Here is a 24,607-nt window from a genome sequence, read left to right as displayed (position 1 = left end):
TCTGATGTGTTCACTTTTCTTAAGAAAGTTAAAGATTGAAGTCTGCACTACGGTCTTGCACTTTGGGGAAATTCATATCACACAGTCTTCATGAACTTAGTGTATGTAATCTAGAGAAGCAATACTATTTCCAAAAAATGGAAAGAAGCAATTATGTTACCTCTTTCGAAAGGCAGGAGTGTCAGAAAAAAGCATAGAACCATAGAGGAATTTTACTCTAATGTCAGCTGTTGACAAGGTTCTGGCAGGAATTTTTCTTACTCACCTGAATAAATCCTTTGTAATTGATATCCTTCCTGGATCTCAGAGTGGTTTCCATTCTGGTAGATGACCAATGGATTTTATTTTTACAGTAAGACAGATACAAGTAAGGTACTATAAGCAGAATATGGTCATTCTTAGGGTTTACATTGATCTAATAAAAAAAACTTTGATTCTGTGAATAATGCATACCTGTGAGAGTTACTCTATAAATTTTTGTTGTTCAGAACACTTTATATTGTTAATTAAACCATTTCATAACATGGAAGCATGAGTCAGTGTCAGTGGGAGCATGGCAGGATCCATTCCTGTAGAAATGATATCAACAAGAAGACATCCTTGCCTCAGCTCTCTTTTCCTTGTATTTCATTGTTACTCTCACATGTGCTTTTACTTTTAAACAACATATATATATATATATATATATATGATAGCAATCTTATGATCATCTCTTCAATTTACAGTGTTTTACTGCAAATGCAAAAGTTTTTCACTCTTTTATTAATGATCTCCTTAATGCAGATGAGATGACTCCAACTAGTTAAGAAGATGATAGTACTTACTACTAAGGACTTTCAAATTCTCATAGATCTTGATTCTACATCTTATAAGGTATTTGGACTCAGAATTAGTCCAGACAAGATTGTTGTAATGTACCAGTCTGCCACAGGAAACACAATTCTAAAATAGTCTATCTTAGTTGAAATACCTCTAAGGCTTTAGAAAGCAACTGATTCCTTCACAGTTTTTCAGTCTTGATATGTCATAAGTCTTTTCTCAAGAAGGCATCACAAGGTTGATAAGTGTTTATCATACCTGTGTATTGATTTCCTTTCTTTGTTCGTGACATGGATCCTATTCAAGCACTATGTAAAGGTTCTTGAGTGCTTTTATTTGAGATGCTTATGACATATTTTGAATATTAGCTGCTCCTCATAGACTCTAGACACAGAGATTTTGAAGGGAATCAAAATCTAAGTATTGAGGTTATGGTATGCAAGCACAATTTATATTGGACCAATCACCTTGAACAAATGAATGATTAGATGATTCCAAAGCAGATACTGCATGGAAAACTAGTATGTGGAAAGCACTCTTAGCACAAACTAACATTAGAAGCTGATAATGTAACCTAATGGTTCACAGTGTTGTTTTGGCTGAATAGGGTCATTGATTTACTGTTAGTTAATGGTACCAACATTTTGTTTTACATTTGAGTTTATCAATAAACTTCTTAATACTGCTTTTAGATCCTCTAACTATATACCCTAAATGGTCTCAATAGGACTTTCTCTATTAAACTACCTGTTTTTACAATGCACTTTATATAAGTACTGTGATGTTGAACCCAATACCTCTTGGCTGCAAAGTAAATTTTTAACCATCCACTCATACTACACATTATATAAAACATGTGTTGGTTATTTCTTATTGTTCCATAAGGCCCTGGCACTTGCCACCATCTATATCTCTCTCTTCCTTTACTTAACCATCCCATTTATATTCTGATTCCTGTCCCTTGTGAGTATGCCCAGCACTTTTCCACCATCTTTATCCTGCTATCTCCAACTTTCTCTCCTTCTCCTGCACTCCTCTCAGGCTGGGCAACCATGTATTTCCTTTGCAGCAGCACACCTGTTTCTGTCTTCATTCCTGATCTCTCTCCAGTCGGGAAACCTTGTACCTCCTCTACAGCAAGACACCTATTTTTGTTTCTCTGCCTCACGATAACCTTTCATCATCCGACACAAAATCACCTTCTCTAATGCTGCCTCCCCTCTCAAAATAGCTTTTATTATTTTTTTTTTGCAAGTACTTGGTGACCCTGTCAGTGCAGGTGCCACTAAAAAACACCCAGTACACACTGTAAAGTGGTTGGTATTTGGTAGGGCATCCAGCTGTAAAAACATTGCCAAAACTGACCTCACCTGTGCTTGTGCCATGTAAAAAGCACTAAGTCCACTCCTCTCAGTGGTGGGTGTTAGGAAGGGCATCCAACTGTAAAAATCCTGCCAAAACAGTTACAGATGTCTGGTGCAGGCTTCTGCCTGGCTGGCTCTTGTCACACTGTTCCACCCATGCCAGCATGGAAGGCAAACATTAAATGATGATGATGATGATGAAGCTGAGCATAAGGTTTGTTTCCCAGTTTTTCTGGCATATATATTCCTAACTGGGGCAAGATGTCACTCCATCACAGGATTACTCATTTTTACAAGCTGAGTGGACTGGAGCAATATGAAATGAAGTGTTTTGCTCAAGAACACAATGCATTGCTCAGTCCAGGAATTGAAACCACAATCTTATGCTCATGAGTTCAACACCCTAACCACTAATCCATGCACCCCTACAGAACATGTGTTTGTTATTTCTAATTATTTTTTTTTATATTTACATCTGTGCTTAGACAATACATGCTGTACACTCTCTAAACTAGTTAGTGTTAGGAATGGTACCCTACCATATGAACCATACCAAAAAAAAAAAAAAGGAGAATGTAAGTGTGAGATGTGGTCCTCCAACCTGTCATAGAGAATAGTAATTCCAGATAAAGAGCATGGTGACTCATCTGGCCCATGCCAGTATAGGAAGTAGATGTAAAATGATGGTAATTTTACATACTTGTGTATGTGCATGTTAATTCATATATGTGTGTGTGTGGTGTGTGTGTGTGTATATGAGTGCAGATGTGTACATGCATGTATATGAATGTGGTAATACACAAGTGTGTATATGTCTGTATGTAAAGTATGTATGTATATATAAATAGAAATGAGCTGACTGTAATCTAATATACACGAGTTGGTGTATGATCCACCTCCACATACAATTAGATTCAGTAATGACTTTTACATACAGACATTTCTCTTACACACTTATAAACACACCCTATAGCTTTCTCTCTTACACTCTCTCTCTCTCTCTCTCTCTCTCTCTTTCTCATGCACACACAGACATACATACACACAAAAAATAAACGTACACATACAAACACACACACACACATTCAGATACAGCACACATGCATACAGCTACATCATGCTCATCATTCCATACAAAATATTTCTCACATACTATAAAAAAAAGCAAATGTTGCTTTTTTTATAGTACAAAGTATTTTAAACTACAAAGAGCCTAATAATAATAATGATAATGATAATAATAGTTGACTCTAATTTAGGCAGAAGACCAGTAATTTTAGTTGTGGAAGTTTAGTTGATTATATCAAACTCAAGTATTGAAGTCAACTTGAGCTTTCATCCTTTTGGTATCAATAAAGTATAGCCTCAGTCAGGTACTGGAATTGATGGTTTTGACTAACTCCCTCCCCTCAAAATTTGCTGGTCTTGTGCCCTAATTTGAAACCATTGTTATTATTATTATTAATTGGGCAGTTTTCCTTTGCCTGGTGGCTGTGGTGGACAAAGCTGAAAGGCATGAAGACATACATTCCTCTTCAAATCATCATAGTTGTATAGTTTTCCTTCTTCTTTCACATTGATCCTGTTGTCGCCAGGGTATGCTATGTCGATTATCATACATGTTCTTTCATTTTTTTATTCACCACAACAATGTCCAGTTTCCGAAGTCTGGTCAAGTGATTGCATTAGATCATTGCATCCCACAGGATTATGCACTTCCCATTTTTGGTGACTCCTTCTGGAGTCTACTCATACCACATCTTTGGTCTTTGTAGGCTGTGATTTCCACAGAACTCCCAATGGATCATTCTTACCACATTGTCTTGGTGTTTTTGTATTCACGTTGTGCTAATTTCGGGCATTCGCTAACAATGTGCCATACCATTTCACCCCTCTCACCACACATGCTGCATTTGTCACTATTGGTAGTGTTGTCTATTCTGCACTTCATATGGTTGGTCCTTAATGCTTGTTCATGAGCTGTGCATATGAATGCTTGTTTCTATCTTCAGGTCACTGCTCCTCATCCATAGCCACTGGTCCTCTGTTTCTGTCTTAGTGTTCACATCTCTTGCAAATTGTCCATACATCTTTTCCTTCCATGCTTTTTCTTTTTTGGTCATTTCTTGTTTAAATTTGTCTTTAGTTACACAATTTTCAGTGTTGATGACACCAGCCTTTATCATGTGTTTCAACAGTGGCTCTACGGCATTTTTTATGTACCACCTTAGGCTGTTTTCCTCTGCTTCAATACAGTCCTGGCAACTGATTAAACCTCTCCCACCCTTTCTTCTGAACAAGTACAGCCTATCACTGTCACTTTGAGGGTGGAAGGCTCCGTGTACTATCAACATTTTTCTGGTCTTGGTATCCAATTTTTTCATCTCTCTCTTTTGCCATTTTATAATTCCTGCTACATACCAAAGTGAAGTTATTGCACACATATTAACTGCTTAGATTTTATTTCATCCAGTCAGTTTTGAACGCAACACCAACCTCAGTCTTCAGAAATACTCCATCCTCAGTTGCTCTTTCATTTCCATTTCCATTATCTCGTTGAACTCTAGTGCACCAAAGTATTTGTATCCTTCCCTTTCGGTTTGTTTAATCAAGTCTCTGTTCCGTAATTGCCTCTTTTTAGGTAGATTATTCTGCACTTCATGTGTCCAAATTCCATTCTAATATCAGTACTAAAACAGTGGACTGTGTTCACCAAGAAACTTACTTGTTTCGCATCTTTGCCATTCAGTTTCAAACCATCCATGAAGAGGAGGTGGTTGATTGTTTGGGATTTTTCCTTTAGTTGGTACCCCAGGTTAATTTTCCATAGTACCAAGGCCAGGGGTATCATGCAGAGAACAAAAGGCAATGGGGATAGGCAATCACCCTGGAAAATCCCTCTTCTGATATCCGGGATGCGCAAGGTTTTTCCATAAAATGTCGGTTCAGTTTTCCATCTCATCATACTTCTTATCTTTATTATTATTATTGGCATTTCATCCATCTTTACATTCTGAGTTTAAGTTCATCCAAAGTTACCTTTACTTTTCATCCTTTTTGGGCCAATAAAATAAGTACCAGTCAAGTACTGGGGTTGATGTAATCAGCTTTCCCTACTCCTTACAATTGCTGGCCTTGTGCTGAAATTTGAGACTGTTGTTGTTGCTGTTGTTGTTAAGAGGGTAGTGAATCAATAGAATCATTGATACATTGGACAAAATGCTTTGCAGTATTTAGCTACAATCTTTTACATTCAGACTTCAAATCCTGCCAAACTATCTTGTTTGTCACAGACTATATAGGGTGTCAAAATCTTTAGTGGCACTCATTAGAATAATGATTTGAAGAGGAAACTTTATTCCAGTTTTCTTATTATCATTGTTTTCTGTATTTTTCACAGTGTTTAATTAAACAGATGAAATTCCATTTCAGGTAAAAGAAAAAAAAATCCACTTTGAGTTGTGTTCTTTTATTCTTTTCCAATAATTTCTTGATGTTTATTTCAGATGAAGTTGATGGCAGAGGCAAAGAGATTGGTCAGAGTAATCGCGTGAACAACATGGAGCTGTTTAAAATGGATTTTGCAAGTCGCCTCTGGTTTACATATCGGCGTGACTTTGAACCTTTTAAGGGCACTAAGTTCACAACAGATTGTGGGTGGGGTTGTATGATACGGTCTGGGCAGATGATGTTAGCACAAGGATTTATTACACATTTTTTTGGCAGAGGTAAGTGTTACTCAACATCAATTGTATTTTATTTAGCCATTTAATAATTGTAGACAGCTCCTGTATTGTAGAAGAGTTGCATTCCTCAAATATCTTACTAAAGCATGTATCTCCCTTACAATGCAGAACATATTTTCCCATTGAATTCATGTTTATTGACTTCCAACGGAAGCTATCTACTACCTCTAGCTTGCCCATCCGCATGAATAATTATAAATAAATAAATAAATATATATATGTATGTATATATATATATGTATGTATGTATGTATGTATTGTTTAAAGTACACATATATAGTTATGAGCTGTAACATTTCATACATTGGAAATACATGGCCTATGCAATTTAGGTCATGTGCTCAGAGCCCGGTGATTGCTTGGAGACAGTGAGCATGTTATTAAAACCTGCCTAGATAACATCTCCTGTGTATGAACGTAGTAGTAGCTCAGAACTATATACCGTATGCATTAAACAATATTTATCTCTCACTAGATGGCATATGTCTTTTTGTTGATCTTACCTTAACAGAAAGGTAATATATATATATGTATGTAAAACTGAGAATGTGTGTCTCTATGTGTGAATCACTAAAACTACCAAACTGATTTCATTCAAATTACACATGCATTACTTAGGGTCCATGGAGTGTCCTGGGCAAATTTTCAACTTCTTGCCTAATGCAGGCCTGGAGCAATCTCTTAGACTGGTTCTGTATTATGTGTCAAAAGTGAAACAATAACATCTACATTGTAATGTGATATATTGTTTCACTTTTAATTCTAACTATAATATTGTTTTACTTTTATTCTTTCACTTTTAATTCTATTGTGATAACATTAAGATCATCTTATTTTACACATTTACCATTCAATTACCAGTTAGAAATTTTTGTAGCAATTGCAACGTTCCAAGGTATTTACAGTTACATATTAACCCTTAAATTAACATTTAATACATGTGCTTAATCTATATATATAAAATTCTTTGTCTCCCTGCCTGTCTGTCATGATCACCTTTTCTTTATATATATATATATATATATATATATGTATATATATAAATATATACTATAGCCTCAGGCCATCCAAAGCCTTGCAAGTGAATTTCGTACACAGAAACTGAAAGAAGATTGTCATATATATGTGTCTATTTGTGTGTGTGTGTCTGTCTGTCTGTCTTTGTACCCTCACCATCGCTTGACAACTGATGTTGGTGTGTTTATGTCCCCATAACTTAACGGTTCGGCAAAAGACACCGGTAGAATAAGTACTAGGCTTACAAAAAATAAATCCTGGGGGTGAATTGTTCGACTAAAGGTGCTGCTCCAGCAATGACTGCAATCACATAACTGAAACAAATAAAAGAATAAAAAATTATGCCATTTTAATCTCAAGCAATGCTAGGTACCTCTGCTAGTATATATAAATATTTGTGTATATATATTTATATATATATATATATATATATAATATCATCATCATCGTTTAACATGTTTTCCATGCTGGCATGGGTTGGACGGTTCGACTGGGGTCTGGGAAGCCAGGAGGCTGCACCAGACTCCAGTCTGGTCTGGCAGTGTTTCTACAGCTGATTGCCCTTCCTAACGCCAACCACTCCAAGAGTGTAGTGGGTGCTTTTTTATGTGCCACCGGCACAGCGGCCAGTGGGGGCTGGCATCAACCACAATCGGATGGTACTTTTTACGTGCCACCGGCATGGAAGCCAGTCAAGGCGGTGCTGGCATTGGCCACATTTGGGTGGTGCTTTTTACATGCCACCGGCATGGGGATCACAACTACAGTTTCCATTTGAATGTGATTTGATTTGATTTTGATGAACTTGACTCAATAGGTCTCTTTAAGCACAGCATGTCACTCTATGATCCAAGGAACTTTTGAGTGGGCTGGTTATGCAACACTGGTGTTGGTTACAGCTGTGAACTCACTTTATTTGTGGGTCTTCTCAGTCACAGCAAATCTTCAGAGGTCTTGGTCTTTTGTCATTGCCTCTGTGAGGCCCAACATTCGAAGGTCATGCTTCACCACCTCATCCCATGTCTTCCTGGGTCTCCCTCTACCCCGGATTCCTTCCACTGTTTGTGAGTGGCACTTCTTCACACAGCTCTCCTCATCCATCCGTAGTACATGACCATATCAATGCAAACATCTCTCTTGTACACCACATCCAATGCTTCTTATGTCTAACATTTCTCTCAGGGCGCTTACAATCTGTCATGCGTGCACACTAACATTACACATCCAGCAGATCATGCATTTGTTTTTAGCCTATGCATGTCTTCAGCTGCCACAGCCCATGTTTCACTGCCGTGAAGCATGGCAGTTCGTACACATGCATCGTACAATCTACCTTTCACTCTGAGCGAGAGGCCCTTTGTCACCTGTAGGGGTAGAAGCTTTCTGAACTTTGCCCAGGCTATTCTTGTTCTAGTGGTAACACTCCCTGAGCATTATTTGTAAGTGTTTAGAGAAGGAAGTGGTGAAAAGAAAGAAGAAGGCAAAAACTGAACAACATAGTAGTAAACAGGATAAAAAGTCAAGGTATACTTGTACATAAAACACAATTAGTAAATACATATATATGGTGACCCTGCTGGTGCTGGTGCCATGTAAAAAGCATCCAGTCCACCACACTGTAAAGTGGTTGGTATTTGGAAGGGCATCCAGCTGTAAAAACCATTCCAAAATTGACCTTGCCTGTGCTGGTGTCATGTAAAAAGCACTCTGTCCACTCTGTGGAGTGGTTGGTGTAAGAAGGGCATCCAGCTGTAAAAACCTTGCCAAAACAGACACAGTAGCCTGAGATAGTCGACCTAACCAAACCCATGCTTGCGTGGAAGGCAGACATTAAACAATGATGATGGTATATATAAAATGAGATGGAATGGAGTGAAGATCAATGAAAATGAATGGAAAATAAATGGAGATTGATTAGTGAGGGAGAGAAAGATAGGAAAAGCAGGAACTGTGCTTTCTGTCTACTTCCTTCTCTAATTACTTATAAATGATCTTGCCATGTGTCTAACTTCAGATATTAGTAACAGAATGCATTAAAGTATTCCCCTGATGACTAAGTGTGGTTAGGCATCTGAATGCACTTGGATCATCCAATGCTGAGTTCCAAATAATTGCAATAGTGCAACATATCTTGGAACTAAATATTTATGCTGGTGTTTTTCTTAATTTTTTTTACTACCTATACTCAGCATATTATAATTAGTAGCACTAAGTGCAGTGGTTGACTAACTGGATAATGATAATCTACTTGGGGCTTTAACTCATGCAATAGTAGTTATATACCTAAGTGTACACACAGTATATATTTACAGAAAACAAAATATGAAAACAGGTGTAGGAACAACAAGTAAGTGTATTAGTTTAAAGCTTATGAAGAATGGAAAAGTCTTTTACATTTCAAGCCTACACTTGACAGAAAGGATTAAGAGGAAAAAAAATGGGGAGACAAAAAAATGTGCAGTGTTCAACATTCCAACATGATGAGACACACATACACAAAACAGGTTCTTTCAGTTTGTCCACCAAATTCATTCACAAGGCTTAGGTTGGACCAAGGTTATAGTAGAAGACACTTGCCTAAAGTGCCACTCAGTGGAACTGAACCTGAAACTATCTGGTTGGGAAGCAAACTTCTTATTTCTTTATTGCACACAAGGGGCTAAACATAGAGGGGACAGACAAGGGGATTAAGTCGATTACATCGACCTCCAGTGCGTAACTGGTACTTAATTTATCGACCCCATGCAAAGTCGACCCCAAGCAAAGTCGACCTTGGCGGAATTTGAACTCAGAACGTAACGGGAGATGAAATACCACTAAGCATTTCGCCCGGCGTGCTAATGTTTCTGCCAGCTCGCCAGGAAGCAAGCTTTTTTACCATACAGCCACACCTAATCTTATTCCTGTATAGCATGTCTGATATATATATTTTTTTCTTTTTTGTTACTAGGTTGGCGGCTTCAGCATCGGGATAAAGACCTGAATGTTTACCGCCAGATTATTAAATGGTTTGCAGACTACCAACAGTGCCCCTTCTCTGTACATCAGCTAGTGGATATTGGCTCAACTCTAGGACGGAAGCCTGGAGAATGGTATGGGCCAGCAACTGTAGCTACAATGCTGAGGTCAGTATACACAATAATGAAAGTTATTTACTTATTAGTCTTTAATAGTCTATTAGAACTGCAGACATTATTAGTCTTTAATTGTCTATTAGAACTACAATGTGCATATTATTATAATGTGTATAAGAATGATTTCCACAAGTTCATTAACTTAATTAAGCTAATTATCCATGTCATTATTCAGCTGGTTTAATTTTATATCTTTTTAGATTGGCAATGGAGAAGAGTTATGAGTGCCAACCTGTTCTAAGGGAGATTTGCGTGTATGTAGCTGCCGACTGCACTGGTAGGTATTTGAAATCAACTGTTTGGTACTTTGTGCAGTATTAAGTCTGATTCTTGTTGTGACTAACATATTTTTAGTTCTGCTCTATAGTATTCATCACATTTAATGGCAGTGAATTGGCAAAGTCACTAGAGTATCCAATTGAATGCTTTGTGGTACTTGTTCTGGACTTTATATTCTATACTCTGAGTTCAAATCTCATCAAGGTCAACTTAGACTTATAATTATTTTGGAACTAATGAAAAGTACCAAAGTAGGTTACTGAACTGTTAGAATGTCAGGCCAGATACCTTGCGATATTTGTTTCAGTTCTTTGTGTTGTGAATTCAAATCCCACCATGGCTGACTTGGCACTCAAGGTGCCAGGTGATGATGTAAAATTGGGTGATGAATTCAGTCTATCAGCCAAGGTATGATAAATGAAGTCTTCAATCATTTGGATTTGGACTGAGTCTCTGATTTGAGGATAACCTCTTCTATTCCTCCTACTAGTATCATAAGCTCTGTACAATGCCATGGACACTTCCTTCTCTCTTGACTGTAATGTAAAAAAAAAAAAAGAATTTATATAAATGTGTACATTTGAACAGCTGTTTGAGTAGAGCCATTGAAATAAAGTAGTTTGGACCATTGACATGTTTTTTTTTTTGTCACTTATGCAGTTGTGTACCAGTGATGGAAACTGATGGCCTGTTCATTTCAGCTTGCTGTGAAACTCTCTCTCTCTCCCCCTCTCTCCACACACACATACACACACAAAATTAATCCTTTCATAAACCACATAGTTCACCATAGAGCTGGTACCCAACTCTGAATATTGTAATATTAAGCAAATGAAGGAAAATTATTTCATGGTTGTGGTATTGTTGAGGCGCATGGCTTAGTGGTTAGGGTGTTGGACTCATGATTGTAAGACTGTGGCTTTGATTCCTGCATTAGGAAGAGCATCCAGCTGTAGAAACTCTGCCAGATCAGATTGGAGCCTGGTACAGCCATCTGGTTCACCAGTCCTCAAATTGTCCAACCCATACTAGCGTGGAAAACAGATATTAAACGATGATGATGATGATGATGACAATGCGTTGTGTTCTTGAGCAAAACACTTCATTTCATGTTGCTCCAGTCCACTCAGCTGGCAAAAATGAGTAATCTCATGACGGACTAGTGTCTGTCCTGGTGGGGAATACATATGCCATGAAACCGAGAAATTGCCCCTTATGAGTTAGTATGACTCGAAAAGGTAACTTTACCTTTTTTTTTCATGTGGTATTAGTTTATTGAAAAAACTTCACCATAAAAGTACTTGTACCTTTTTCCTAGATAAGTGAATTAAGGTACATAGAATTACCTGACCTAACCTGGAACACACTTCAGCAGCTTCATGTGACGTGTACTCTCTACTCAGAGGTTGTTAGTCTACTTACCTTCATTGTCCATCTTGCTTTCATTACAATCACAAAATCTAAGGTTCTCTATTACCGTTTACACAATTCTAGTTTCAGGAGTTTGTTTAACCCTTTCACATGCAGATCACTCTGTCAAATGTAATGCTTATTTATTCAACATTGTTTTGAATTAATCATACATTATTTCATAGCTTCAAGATTTCAATTATGTGAGTATTTATTCTCAGATTGATTTTGTAGGTTAGGTGTAAAAGGTTGGATCTAGTCAGTTTGAGCATCATCATCATCATCGTTTAGCATCCGCTTTCCATGCTAGCATGGGTTGGATGGTTCAACTGGAGTCTGGGAAGCCAGAAGGCTGCACTAGGCCCAGTCTGATCTGGCAATGTTTCTATGGCTGGATGCCCTTCCTAATGCCAACCACTCCGTGAGTGTAGTGGGTGCTTTTTACGTGCCACCAGCACAGGTGACAGGCGAGGCTGGCAATGGCCACGATCGGATGGTGCTTTTTACATGCCACCGGCACAGAGGCCAGTCGGGGCGGCGCTGGCAACGCCCACGTTCGGATGGTTCTCTTACGTGCCACCGGCACTGGTATCACAGCTACAATTTCCATTGATGTTGATCGATTTCAATTTTGATTTTGATTTTCACTTGCCTTAACAGGTCTTCACAAGTAGAGTTTTGTGTCCCAAGGAGGAAAGATATGCATAAGTGGACTGGCTACATCCTAAGTAGAGGCCACAGGTTATGGTCTCACTTGTCCTGCCGGGTCTTCTCATGCACACCATACTTCCAAAGGTCTCGATCTCTAGTCATTTCCTCGGAAACAAGTAGAATATTTTGGGCCAGATTTGGCTTGTTTAAATGCTAAAGGGTTGAATTAATTTTTATCAGGTTATAATTAGTTAAATAGAAACCTTCATGATAGAAAAATAAAGTGAAATGATATGAAGTTAAGCTATTAATTATCTTGCTTTCAATTTATTCTCATATGGTTCTGATTGTTGTTTTTTTTCACTATTTTTTTAATTAGTTTATTTACAAGATGTAGCAGATTTATGTATGTCTGGCAACAACAACACTTTGTTGAAGGTGCCTAACAACAGTGATGGAAATGAAGGGAACCATGAAGTGCCTGAGCCTGATTCTGGAAACCGCTGGAAACGGGCAGTGGTGGTCCTTATTCCTGTTCGTCTTGGTGGAGAAGCCCTTAACTCTGTGTACATTCCATGCCTTCAGAGTCTGCTTGCAGAAGAACATTGTATCGGTATTATTGGTGGTAAACCAAAGCACTCTCTCTATTTTGTTGGTTGGCAGGGTAAGTAGTATTATTTATTTGTGCCTCCCCTCATTTCCTACCTCTCATCTCTATCTTTCCCCACTTATACTCACCCCCACTCCACCCACTCACACTCATCAGAAGCCAGATGTTATCAATTCATATGTCAAAGGGTTTGTTTTATTCATTTTTCAGATAAGAAGTTGATATACTTTGATCCTCACTATTGCCAAGACAACATTGATGTGATGTCTGGAGATTTCCCATTTTCAGTAAGTTTATATTTTTTTTACCTTCCCTCTTGCCTCCCATTTATTGATCTTTTCCCTTTCGTATCAAATTTAAGACTCTACCAAAGTTTAAAAAATTTTTTTTTTTATTCTACCAAAAATATCAACCATCCTCAACATATAATTAAGTCAATATTAATATATTTAATGAAGTGAGAATTAAAATTTTAATTAATCGTAATTAGTCTCTGTAAGGAGAATAATCATTAATAAAACTATTAAATTTGAGTGCAAATAGCAAGGGGAGGCAACTCTGGAATTTAAATTAATTAAATTTAACTGAAAACAGAATGCAAAGAGTAGATTTGTGCTTTAGCATTCTGGCTTTGGTTTTATTATGAAAGTGTAATCTAACCATTACTGCAGGATCTTAGAAAAACTAGAAAAGATATGGGATTTTAGTGAAAGCTTTTCCAATTTTTAGAGGTATGAAAAGAATTAAATGTTTTTCAGTGAAAGATTGTTGAAGGCATAGGCATGGTTGCATGGTTAAGAATTTCACTTTACAACCAGGTGGTTTTGTGTTCATTCCTCGGCACAGCACCTTAGACAAGTGTCTTCTGCTTATAGCTCTGGGCCAATGCTTTGAGAATAACTCTAATAGAGGAAGACCCATACAATGTCCATTGTGCATGTGGAGGGTGGGTGGGGTTGTACCATCACCATCATCATCATCATCATGGGTCAGAAGGAATCTGTTGAGGTGGATTTTCTACAGGCAGATGTCCTTCCTGTTGCCAAACCTCACCTATTTCCAAGCAAAGTTATATTTTCCCCAAACTAAGACTTGATTTCCATGCAAGACAAAAAAATTAACAACATTGCTTGTATGACGCTCATTTACAGCCATCATGTCTAGACAAGGGTACACACACATCCTATATATATATATATATATATATACACACACACAATAGGTTCTTTCAGTTTCTCTCTATCAAATCTACTCATGAAGCTTTAGCTGCCCTGTGGCTGCAGCAAAAGGCATTTGCCCAAGGTGCCACACAGTGGGACAGAACCTGATATCATATGGTTTGGAAAAAGTACTGAGCTACAAATCATCTACTAATTCTGTGCTTTTGAAGAGGAGGGGATGAAAACTCCGTCATTTGAAAAACACTTGAGTGTTAGTGTCACAAAGGATAACATGCATAAAACAATGCCTCACTATGTATCCTTCTAACCCATACTAGCATGGAAAAACAGATGAACAAACAGATTGTTTCATTTGCTGAAAAAAACATTTTTTACTAATATAAAAGAATACTATTTACAGCAACAGCTTTCAATAGATTTACTTTACATGTGACCACATCCATGTCTTCCATTGTAATTTCTATTATATAAATATGTTTCTGTTTTATTTCAGCATAGTTTCATTTGCCTGCCATTCATTCTAACTGTTTATTCACATTAATTAACCACAGCAAACAATAATTCTCTCCTTTGGCAAAGCTGCCTTGCATTGGAACCCATTTCTCATGCAGCTGTGTGGTTAACAAACTTGCTTCCCAACTATGCAGTCTTGGGTTCAGTCCTACTGTACAGCACCTTAAGCAAGTGTCTTCCATTACAGCTGTGGGCCAACCAAAGCTTTGGGAGTAGATTTGGTTGATGGAAACCAAAAGCCTGTGTGGTAAGTAGCTTGCTTACCAACCACATGGTTCCGGGTTCAGTCCCACTGCGTGGCACCTTGGGCAAGTATCTTCTACTATAGCCTCGGGCTGACCAAAGCCTTGTGAGTGGATTTGGTAGACGGAAACTGAAAGAAGCCCGTCGTATATATGTATATATATACATACATATATATATATATATATATATATATATATATATTATATATATATATATATATATATATATGTATATATATACATATATATATATGTATATATATACATATATATATATGTATATATATACATATATATATATATATATATATGTGTGTGTGTGTGTGTGTGGTGTGTGTGTGCATGTATGTTTGGTTGTCTGTGTTTGTCCCCCTAGTATTGCTTGACAACCGATGCTGGTGTGTTTATGTCCCCGTCACCTAGCGGTTCGGCAAACGAGGCCGATAGAATAAGTACTGGGCTTATAAAGAATAAGTCCCGGGGTCGAGTCGCTCGACTAAAGGCAGTGCTCCAGCATGGCTGCAGTCAACTGACTGAAACAAGTAAAAGAGTAAAGAGTAGACATGCACACACACACACACAGATATGTATGTATGCATGTGCATACATAAGATGGGCTTCTATACAGTTTCCATCTTCTACTTTCTCCCAAAGTTATAGTAGAAGATACTTGCCCAAGGTGCCATGAGTGAGTGGTATAGAATTCAAAATGAAAAAGCTGTATGGTGAACTTTTTCCCTATTATAATCTTAATAATTCTCGAGGTGACACCCCAGCATGGCCACAGTCCAATGATGCATTAATAAACGATAAAAGATAACTCATCTCAGACATTTAAATATTTATTTTATCGCTGCTTAATTATATTTTGAAAATTTTCTGTTTTACAGTCATTCCATTGCACAACCCCAAGGAAACTTCCATTTGAAGACATGGATCCCAGTTGCACCATAGGATTTTATTGTCGCAACCAAGGAGAATTTGAAAAATTTGTAACCCAAAGCAAAGATGTGAGTATTGTTTTTTTATTCCCTTACTAGCTTCAGCTATCAGGCAGTGGCCACATTGATTTTATTCTGTGTTAATTTAAACATTAGTTGGTTGAGATATTTGATATAACTCAATTATATATTTCTTTACTGCCCACAAGGGGCTAAACACAGAGGGAACAATCAAGGACAGACAAACGGATTAAGTCGATTATATCGACCCCAGTGCGTAACTGGTACTTATTTAATCGACCCCGAAAGGATGAAAGGCAAAGTCGGCCTCGGCGGAATTTGAACTCAGAACATAGTGGCAGGCGAAATACCGCTAAGCATTTCGCCCGGTGTGCTAACGTTTCTGCCAGCTCGCCACCTTAACTCAATTATAGTGGAACTGGAGAGTAAGAAGATAATGGTAATGAGGTGTGAGAGTGGACCCTCAAGTTATGTGGTGAGTAGACATGAGTGGGGATAGAACTGGGAGTATGGAGAGAGAGAGAGAGGCTGCAAGTGTGTATGGGAGAATAACAACTGGTTTAGAGAGGAGGAATGGATGAGGGGGTGAATATAATGAAGAAAAGATAATGAGGGATGATATGTAGGCAGGGTAGGTGACAACTAAAGAAATTAAGTAGGGTTGATGAGTGGATGAAGTGAATGGCGGATAATGAATGGATAATGAAATATATTCAAGTTAATGGGTCCTAGAGGAGAGTAGGAAATGACTGGCAGCGCAGAAAAAAAGTGGGTAAAGATCAGCAGAATAGTAATAATGGTACACTAGACAGAAAAAGGATGAGAGAAAGAGTGGAGAGAGAGAGAGAGAGAGAGAGGTGATATGTAGTTGAGAAGATAGCTGGTAAAGTATGCAATTTTGCTCACATTTAATTATAGTGACAGAATACTGCAGTGAGAAAGATGGGTTGTGTGGATATTTTGAGATGGAAACTGAGCAATAAGGAGGGCACTTATGCATATACACATACACATTGTGCTTTCAGAATTTGTTTCACTGAGATAGTTTGGTCTTCCTAAAGTTCATATACCACCAGTCATTCTGGTCTTTTGTTATCATCTCCTTGAGGTTCAAGGTCCTGAGATCAGCCTTCACCACTTCATCCCATGTCTTTGTGGGTCTCCCTCTTCTAAAAGCTCCATCTACGTTAAGTGATCAGTGACCTCTATACAGTTGTCTCATCCATAAGCAGTATATGTCCATACCAGCATAGTCTTTTTTCTTGCATACTATCTCTGATTCCTGTTATGCCCAGTTTTTCTCCTAACACATTTGTCTTTTGTTATTCATGCACACTTACACACTTCATTACTTTCCAGTTTTGTGACATTTTCTGCATTTGAGGCCCATGTCTCACTATCATGCAGTATTTCAGTTCTAACTCAAGCATCATGCAATCTACCCTTCACTCTGAGGGAAAAAGATTATTTTTGCCAGCAGCAGTTGTGGCTCCCTTAGCTTTTTCCAACCTGTTCTTACTCTGGTTACTATAGTATGTGTGTGTATGAAATTGGCAGAGTGGTAGAGAGAGAAACAGAATAGTCATTAGAGTCAATCGGCTGTCAATTAGAACCTTGATACAATGTGGACTGTGATTCCTATTGACAGGCCTCTGGTTAAGTCTTCTAATTTAGACAAAGTTGATACTGCCTTGGTGAAGTGGTCAGCACAATTATACAGTTCACACCATTCAAATCTATAACATCTTATATTTGTATATATGTATTATCATCATTGCACATAGGCATGTATATATGTATATATATGATAAGGCGGCGAGCTGGCAGAACCGTTAGCACGCCAGGCGAAATGCGTAGCCGTATTTCGTCTACCGTTACGTTCCGAGTTCAAATTCCGCCGAGGTCGACTTTGCCTTTCATCCTTTCGGGGTCGATAAATTAAGTTCTAGTTACGCACTAGGGTCGATATAATCGACTTAAATTCGTTTGTCTGTTCTTGTTTGTCCCCTCTATGTTTAGCCCCTTATGGGTAGTAAAGAAACATATATGTATACATCTGTGTGTGTGCGTCTTTGTGTCTGTTTGTCCCCTCCCCCCATCACCACTTGACAACTACTGTTGGTGTATTTATGTCTCCATAACTTAGTGGTTTGGCAAAAGATAAAATAAGTACTAGGCTTAAAAAATAAGTCCTGGGGTTGATTTGTTTGACTAAAACCTTTCAAAGTGGTGCTCCAGCATGGCTGCAGTCAAATAACTGAAACAAAAGTATATATATATATATATATATATATAGGCACGTAAAAAGCACCCACTACACTCACGGAGTGGTTGGCGTTAGGAAGGGTATACAGCTGTAGAAACATTGCCAGATCTGACTGGGCCTGGCGCAGCCTTCTGGCTTCCCAGACCCCAGTTGAACCGTCCAACCCATGCTAGCATGGAAAGCGGACGCTAAATGATGATGATGATAATATATATATATATATATATATATATATATATACATGATGGGCTTCTTTCAGTTTCTGCCTACCAAATCCACTCACAAAGCTTTGGTCAGCCAAAGGCTATAGTAGAAGACACTTGCCCAAGGTGGCAGACAGTGGGACTGAACCAGGAACCATGTGGTTGGAAAGCAAGCTTGTTACCACATAGCCACAACAGTGTAACAAGCTGTAGAAGGCAAACAGGTTTCCCTCTACACACTAACCTTTCTACTGATTTAAGCTCACCACTTGGCCCTTGAGTGCCTTTAGCAGAGCCTCCACACCTTTGTGGCAAGCATTTAAACCAGGTCTAAAGTAATGAAGATTGTCTTCTCTTTCTTCTAATTGTCTTGGAAACCTAAAACAAAAATTATTAGTGCTGCTTTCCTTCTCTGTTTTATCTGTTATATTCTTTTTCTTCTTCAGCTGAAACAAAAAGGACTCTACCCAGCGTTTGCATTTGTTGATGGCCGAAGTGGTGACTTACAAATGGACAAATTAGAATTAAATGAAGAACGCTACCTCCGTATCCGCTATGTTGACCAAGATGGCAAACTAAAGCAGCCGACCAGTGAAAGTGATGACTTTGTTGTCCTATGAATAAGGAATGACATCATCATCGACCAGAACGATAACAGTGTTTCCTACACTGTTTCAGTCTCTAGAAATATTTGTTAGTATTTATAAATCATTGTCAGTTTGGTAGGCACCAAAATTTACCATTTTTATGTTCTTATGAAAAAATATGTCCCCACGTTTTTTTGTTTTTTTTTGGCAATTTGTTTGTTTGTGTTTATATTCCATCCTTATACCGAGAGCTAAACTGCTCTGTTATTGCTATATCCCACCTGTCATTTATTGATTCCTTCTTCATTAAAATCTTGGTTCCTTGTTCTATAGTCATTTCAAATTTCATTTCCTTCATCTTTCTTTTGCTACCCACTAAGCTCTTTTCAGTTCCTTAATTATTATCTCACTTGATGTTAGACTTACTTTCCTCTTCCTTTTGTTACTAATTCCTCCCTTGCCATATTCCATCATCCCTTTCAATTATTTCCTTGTTATTGCTACCTCTTTCCTTTTCCCATTTGCTCATCATTGATCTTATCCCTTTCCTCGTCTCAAACCTCATCTTTACTCCATCCAGTTTCCTCCATTGTAGGTCCTAACCTCCATCCGTCACTCTTTCTTCCCTGCCCAACCTTATTCAGTATCCTCAACTTCTTTATTCCCTACCTCTTCTTTACCTCCGTATTCACTTCTGTCTTTTGTTGATTGTCTGATGCATCAGTTTCTCTCATTCTTTCTCACTAAGTAAGCCTGTGAATAATTTGAATCCTATTCTCCCAAATCAAACATATATCAATGTCAACAAGTAAACATCACTATTCATCGACAGCAGCAACACTATGACCACCACCACCACCAGCAATGCTAGAGGTCTAAGACTTGCATGAGCATGCATGCTACACTAGGAAAGCTAAAACCTTTTCACCCCACAGTAAAGCCTTCAATGTAGACCACATTAATGATGTATATTCTCAAAAGTTAGCAGACTACTCAAAATTTTGCTCTAGGCTGGACTGTTCAAGACTATTGTGAACTAATGCAAATGGTCCTGCCAAGGACAAAACTGAGTCAATTATCAGCTTTTAACCTTAACATATCTATTCACTCTAACAAGCATATTGAACTCTATGTCAAATAGAGTCTGAACTACATAAAACATGTATTTAATATATTTTACAATTCTTACACTATGATACACACAAACATATATATAGGGTTATTATAAAGTTCTTAAGCAATTTTAAACATGAATAACTTCAGTTCTACATATCATATAATTTATCTGTGAAAAACGGTTAAGTGAAAGAAAGTATTACATTTTTAATCGATTTATTCTTAAAATTATTCCTTTTCAACATGTCCACCATCATTTCAGTTCTGAAGTTCTAAAAATATGTTCAAATCACGTTAATTATCCTAGCACCCAGGTCATCTATCAAGTGAACTTTAATTAAGTAAACAATAGCCTTTACATGTTCCTATAAAGTAAAGTGAAGTAACTATTAAACATTTTTTTTTTAATTAAATAATTTTAATGAATTTTTGATTGATAGCAATAAAATTCATGCATTTAGCTTTTAAATGGTTTTTACATATTAATTCTATCATTTGCAGCATACCGAAGTTATAAGAATTTAGGATATCAAATTGTACATTATAGTTACTCTGTATGTATCTCTCTCTCTATCTATCTATCTGTATATATATATATATATATATATATACAAGTATGTATATTTATGTGTGTAGCATCCAGCTGTAGAAACCATATCAAATCAGACTGAAGTCTGGTGCAGCCTCTCAGCTTGCCAGCATGGACAATGGACATTAACTGATGATGATGATGATGATATATATATATACATACACACACATGCACATAGACATATATTAGAAAGAAGACGAAAGCTACTCTATTTATAATGTTACAAGGCTGTATTATAAGCCATTATGGTCGTAAGTTCACATCTTACAATAACCATTGTAATCTGCACTGATGCAAAGGTACATAAGGCCTGTTGCTTCAGTATGCGTAGGTGGTGGAAAATAGAGGTTTTTTTTTTCTTAATAGAAAGGGCATCAATATTTTAGCAAGAAAAAATAACATACCATCTATACAAATACATATATCAGTTATGTTCCATGAGTAAATACTCATAGGCAGTAGGCATTAAAGTAAATTTTCAAAAGGACGTTTATGAGACAATATGTGAAAATGTCTACTCTCAAATATATATATATATATATATTTGTTTACATACATCTATAAGTACATAAAAAGTTTGGATTGTATTTAAAAATGCATGCAAACACTATTTTATAAGGAAGATATTAGATACATATTTGTGTATGTATATATATATATAATTTATAATATATTATTACTGTTTTATACATTCACATAATATGATATATCTCTTAAAATTAGCTCAATCGTTAGAAGCAAACAAGCATGCAATGTAACTCACACACGTGCACTCCTCACTCTGTAATGACACCCCAAGCAGTTTTCATTCTACATTTTATACCTTCTGCAGCATGTGGGACTAACAAACTTTATGCGTTAGTCTATACATTATAGTTGAAGGGCAGTAGATATAGCTGCCTGACACCAAAATTTAACCATTTACTGAATTGTACACTGAATTCCATGCATTAATTTAGCATTTTCATAATGAATTAGAAGTCATTTACCCTTTATATTAAATAATTAATATGTATAGTTTCAATCTGGATAGGCATTGCTTACTTTGCCTACCCAGATGGTACACTCTTGCTACACACACACACACATATATATATATTCCTTAACTTGATGTATGTCAGTAATAGTATTTGGGAGACTAGTTCTGGTCTGCATTGTTCTGGTTTCAAATCAGTATGAAGCAAAACATTGAGATTTGTTGGTGTGCAACGAGGAGAAGAAATATCTTAATGTTTTGGTTCAGGCGCCTCCTTCAAAGAATTGCAGTATTGTTTCTTGTAAAGGCAAAGTGGTTGAGAATAAAATTAAATGAATTGATTAAAGGAGAATAAGGTAGACAAAGAAAAATGCTGCATTTTCATGGATGAAAGATTGCTTGATGTTGGATATTGATGATACTCCTCATAACATGCTAACATATCATTTATTTTCTTTTAAATACTGGTATATTGTTGTGGTTGTATAGCTCCAGGTCAGTCCTGCTCTTGCAGACCTATGATCAAAGATGTCACAGCATGTGATCATCACTGTCTTTTATTCAGACATAGTGTATCTCAACTTTTTTTTTTTTTTTAAAGATGGTAGAGTGTAATTTGAGGAAGATTTGGCTGCAATTTTCAGCATGTTGAGTGACTAACTATAAGAGGTTTCCTAATTAGTTTGAAATACCTATATGTATTTTTTTTTCTATATGAAATTTAGGAGCCTCGATAACAAAAGCCAAGCCCAGTAATAAGCTGAAAATGAGAAACTAAAATTTTACTATCATCAAACCTTTTTTTTCTTTCTTTTTTTTTTTTTTTAAACTTTTTCAAAATTCCAAATGTAGAAATGGAACTTGTACATTGTTCTGTGTTGGTGGTGTAGGGATGGGTGGGGTATACAACAAACACACACACATGCACGCACAAAAAGAAAAAAAAATGGATCAGACACGCTCATCCTGCTAATTCTATGACTTGAACCTAAAGATATCTCATTAACAAAGCTTTGGAATTCATAATGAAATTGTAGTTTTTCATGGGCGGGTACAGGTTTGTTAAGCATAAGTATGTGTGATTGTATGTGTGTATAAGAGTCTGTACATATAAATGCTATTATTGTATAACAAATATTTATTTGGCACTCTGCCATCTCACTCTCTTTGACTTGTTTACTTATATTAGTTAAATCTTTATAGCTCAGTTCTCTCCTTATCTATCAATTTGTCTACCTCTTATTCATATGTTTTAGTTACCTAAAAATCTGTCAGTCTCCCAAGTTATCCACAAATACCCCTGTCTACTTCTATTAATCTACATATACCTTATTTATTTACCTATGAATCAGCCTGTGTCTAAAGAAAGTATGTGTGTGAAATTGAGAAATTTAGTTTGTTTTTCTTTTTTTTTTTTGTTGTTGTTAACGAATTTGTTAAATTTATTCTATTGTTAATCATAGCTCATAAAACAAACCAAATAATTCACACATACATATATACAAATGCACACACCCTCACACAAACAAATGAAATGAAATTATCCTATGAAAATCTTACACAATCAGAATTTATCATTACAATACAAGAACTTCATATTATTATAATCTTTAGGATTTGGACTTGTGGACATTTGTGCAAGGATATACCTGTAATGGGACAGGCATTTCGTGCCTTTGTCACTGTTGTTCATCATTGCTTTTACCATCTTTTAGTATTTGAGAAAGAGAAAAAAATTCCTATTTATGAAACCATATTATTGTTTTGTTTTTCTTTACTAAAAAATCTTTGAAAGAAAAATTTCAACAAAAGGAATAAGAGATCTTGTTGCTAGATTGCTTATTAAATAATCTTACATTAAAAAAAAAACATATTGTATCTATTGTGATGTTCCTCTGAGACAGGTATATAAATGTTGTGTTGTTTAGCTCCAGGTCAACACTGATCAAAGAAACGGACCTATGGCCAGAGAGGTATTCCAACTTTGACCTTTTTTGTCCATTTAGGAATATCTGAGACTATATTATCTAATGTATCCTGTTTTTAAGACAGTGGAAAACTGCCAGTGTCATCCCTCTGTTCAAAAAAGGCGACTGCACATCGCCTGTCAACTATCGCCCCGTCAGTCTTACTAGCTGCATCGCCAAACTGATGGAATCCTGTATCAGAGAAACCCTCTGGAACTTCTGGAAGTCTCACAGCCTCATCCAGCCGTCACAATTTGGATTTATTCCTAACTCCAGCTGCTGTAATCAACTTATCGAGTTTCTTGAGGACGTTACCCAAATCACTGATCGCAGATCCTGGGTGGATGTTTACCTGGACTTTGCTAAGGCCTTTAACTCTGTGCCACACAAAAGACTTATGGTGAAGCTTTCTGCGTTGGGTGTAAGAGACGAACTCTATAACTGGTTGAAGTCCTTTATTTTCGGCCAAAAAGAGGTCGTCACAGTTTTAGGACAGCACTCTTCGCCCTATGAGATGACATCTGGTGTACCACAGGGATCTGTTCTTGGCCCCCTTTTATTTGTTGCATATGTTAATGACATAGATGCCAACTTAAAGAATGCCACAGTGCTGAAATATGCAGATGACATCAAGCTGTACTTCGAAATAAAGAGGTCAAATCCTGTACACTATAGATCTCTATTGCAAGCAGACCTGAACACAATGCAGCAGTGGATCATGGACTGGCAACTCAAGCTGGCTGTGGACAAATGTACCACCATGCATTTTGGGAGGAGAAACCCAGCGTCCACCTACTCCCTCCACAACACTAGTCTCAAAAAGTCTTCACGTGAACGTGACCCGGGTGTTATTGTCGACAGTGATTTGCGTTGGACAAAACACATCACTAAAATTGTCAAGAAGGCTGAGGGTGTCTTGGCATCACTCACCAAATCCTTTGTGAGCCGCTCTCCGGCTTTATATAGCTA

General features: G+C 37.1%; 1 protein-coding gene across 1 annotated transcript in view; it reads left to right on the top strand.

Annotated features, from left to right (window-relative positions):
- The window catches only part of LOC115214275 (flocculation protein FLO11), an 85,014-nt gene extending 61,589 nt beyond the window's left edge, over positions 1 to 23,425 (top strand). Inside the window, exons 3-9 of the mRNA XM_029783420.2 lie at positions 5,690 to 5,911; positions 9,897 to 10,071; positions 10,281 to 10,357; positions 12,800 to 13,084; positions 13,241 to 13,317; positions 15,860 to 15,979; positions 18,847 to 23,425. Coding sequence (XP_029639280.1) covers positions 5,690 to 5,911; positions 9,897 to 10,071; positions 10,281 to 10,357; positions 12,800 to 13,084; positions 13,241 to 13,317; positions 15,860 to 15,979; positions 18,847 to 19,020 — 1,130 coding nt within the window. The 3' untranslated portion in view covers positions 19,021 to 23,425. The remainder of the gene's footprint in view (positions 1 to 5,689; positions 5,912 to 9,896; positions 10,072 to 10,280; positions 10,358 to 12,799; positions 13,085 to 13,240; positions 13,318 to 15,859; positions 15,980 to 18,846) is intronic.
- The last annotated feature ends 1,182 nt before the right edge of the window (positions 23,426 to 24,607 follow it).

This window comes from Octopus sinensis, linkage group LG7 (genome assembly GCF_006345805.1).
Source record: "Octopus sinensis linkage group LG7, ASM634580v1, whole genome shotgun sequence".
NCBI lineage: Eukaryota > Metazoa > Mollusca > Cephalopoda > Octopoda > Octopodidae > Octopus > Octopus sinensis.
This window is presented reverse-complemented; position numbering and strand designations above follow the sequence as displayed.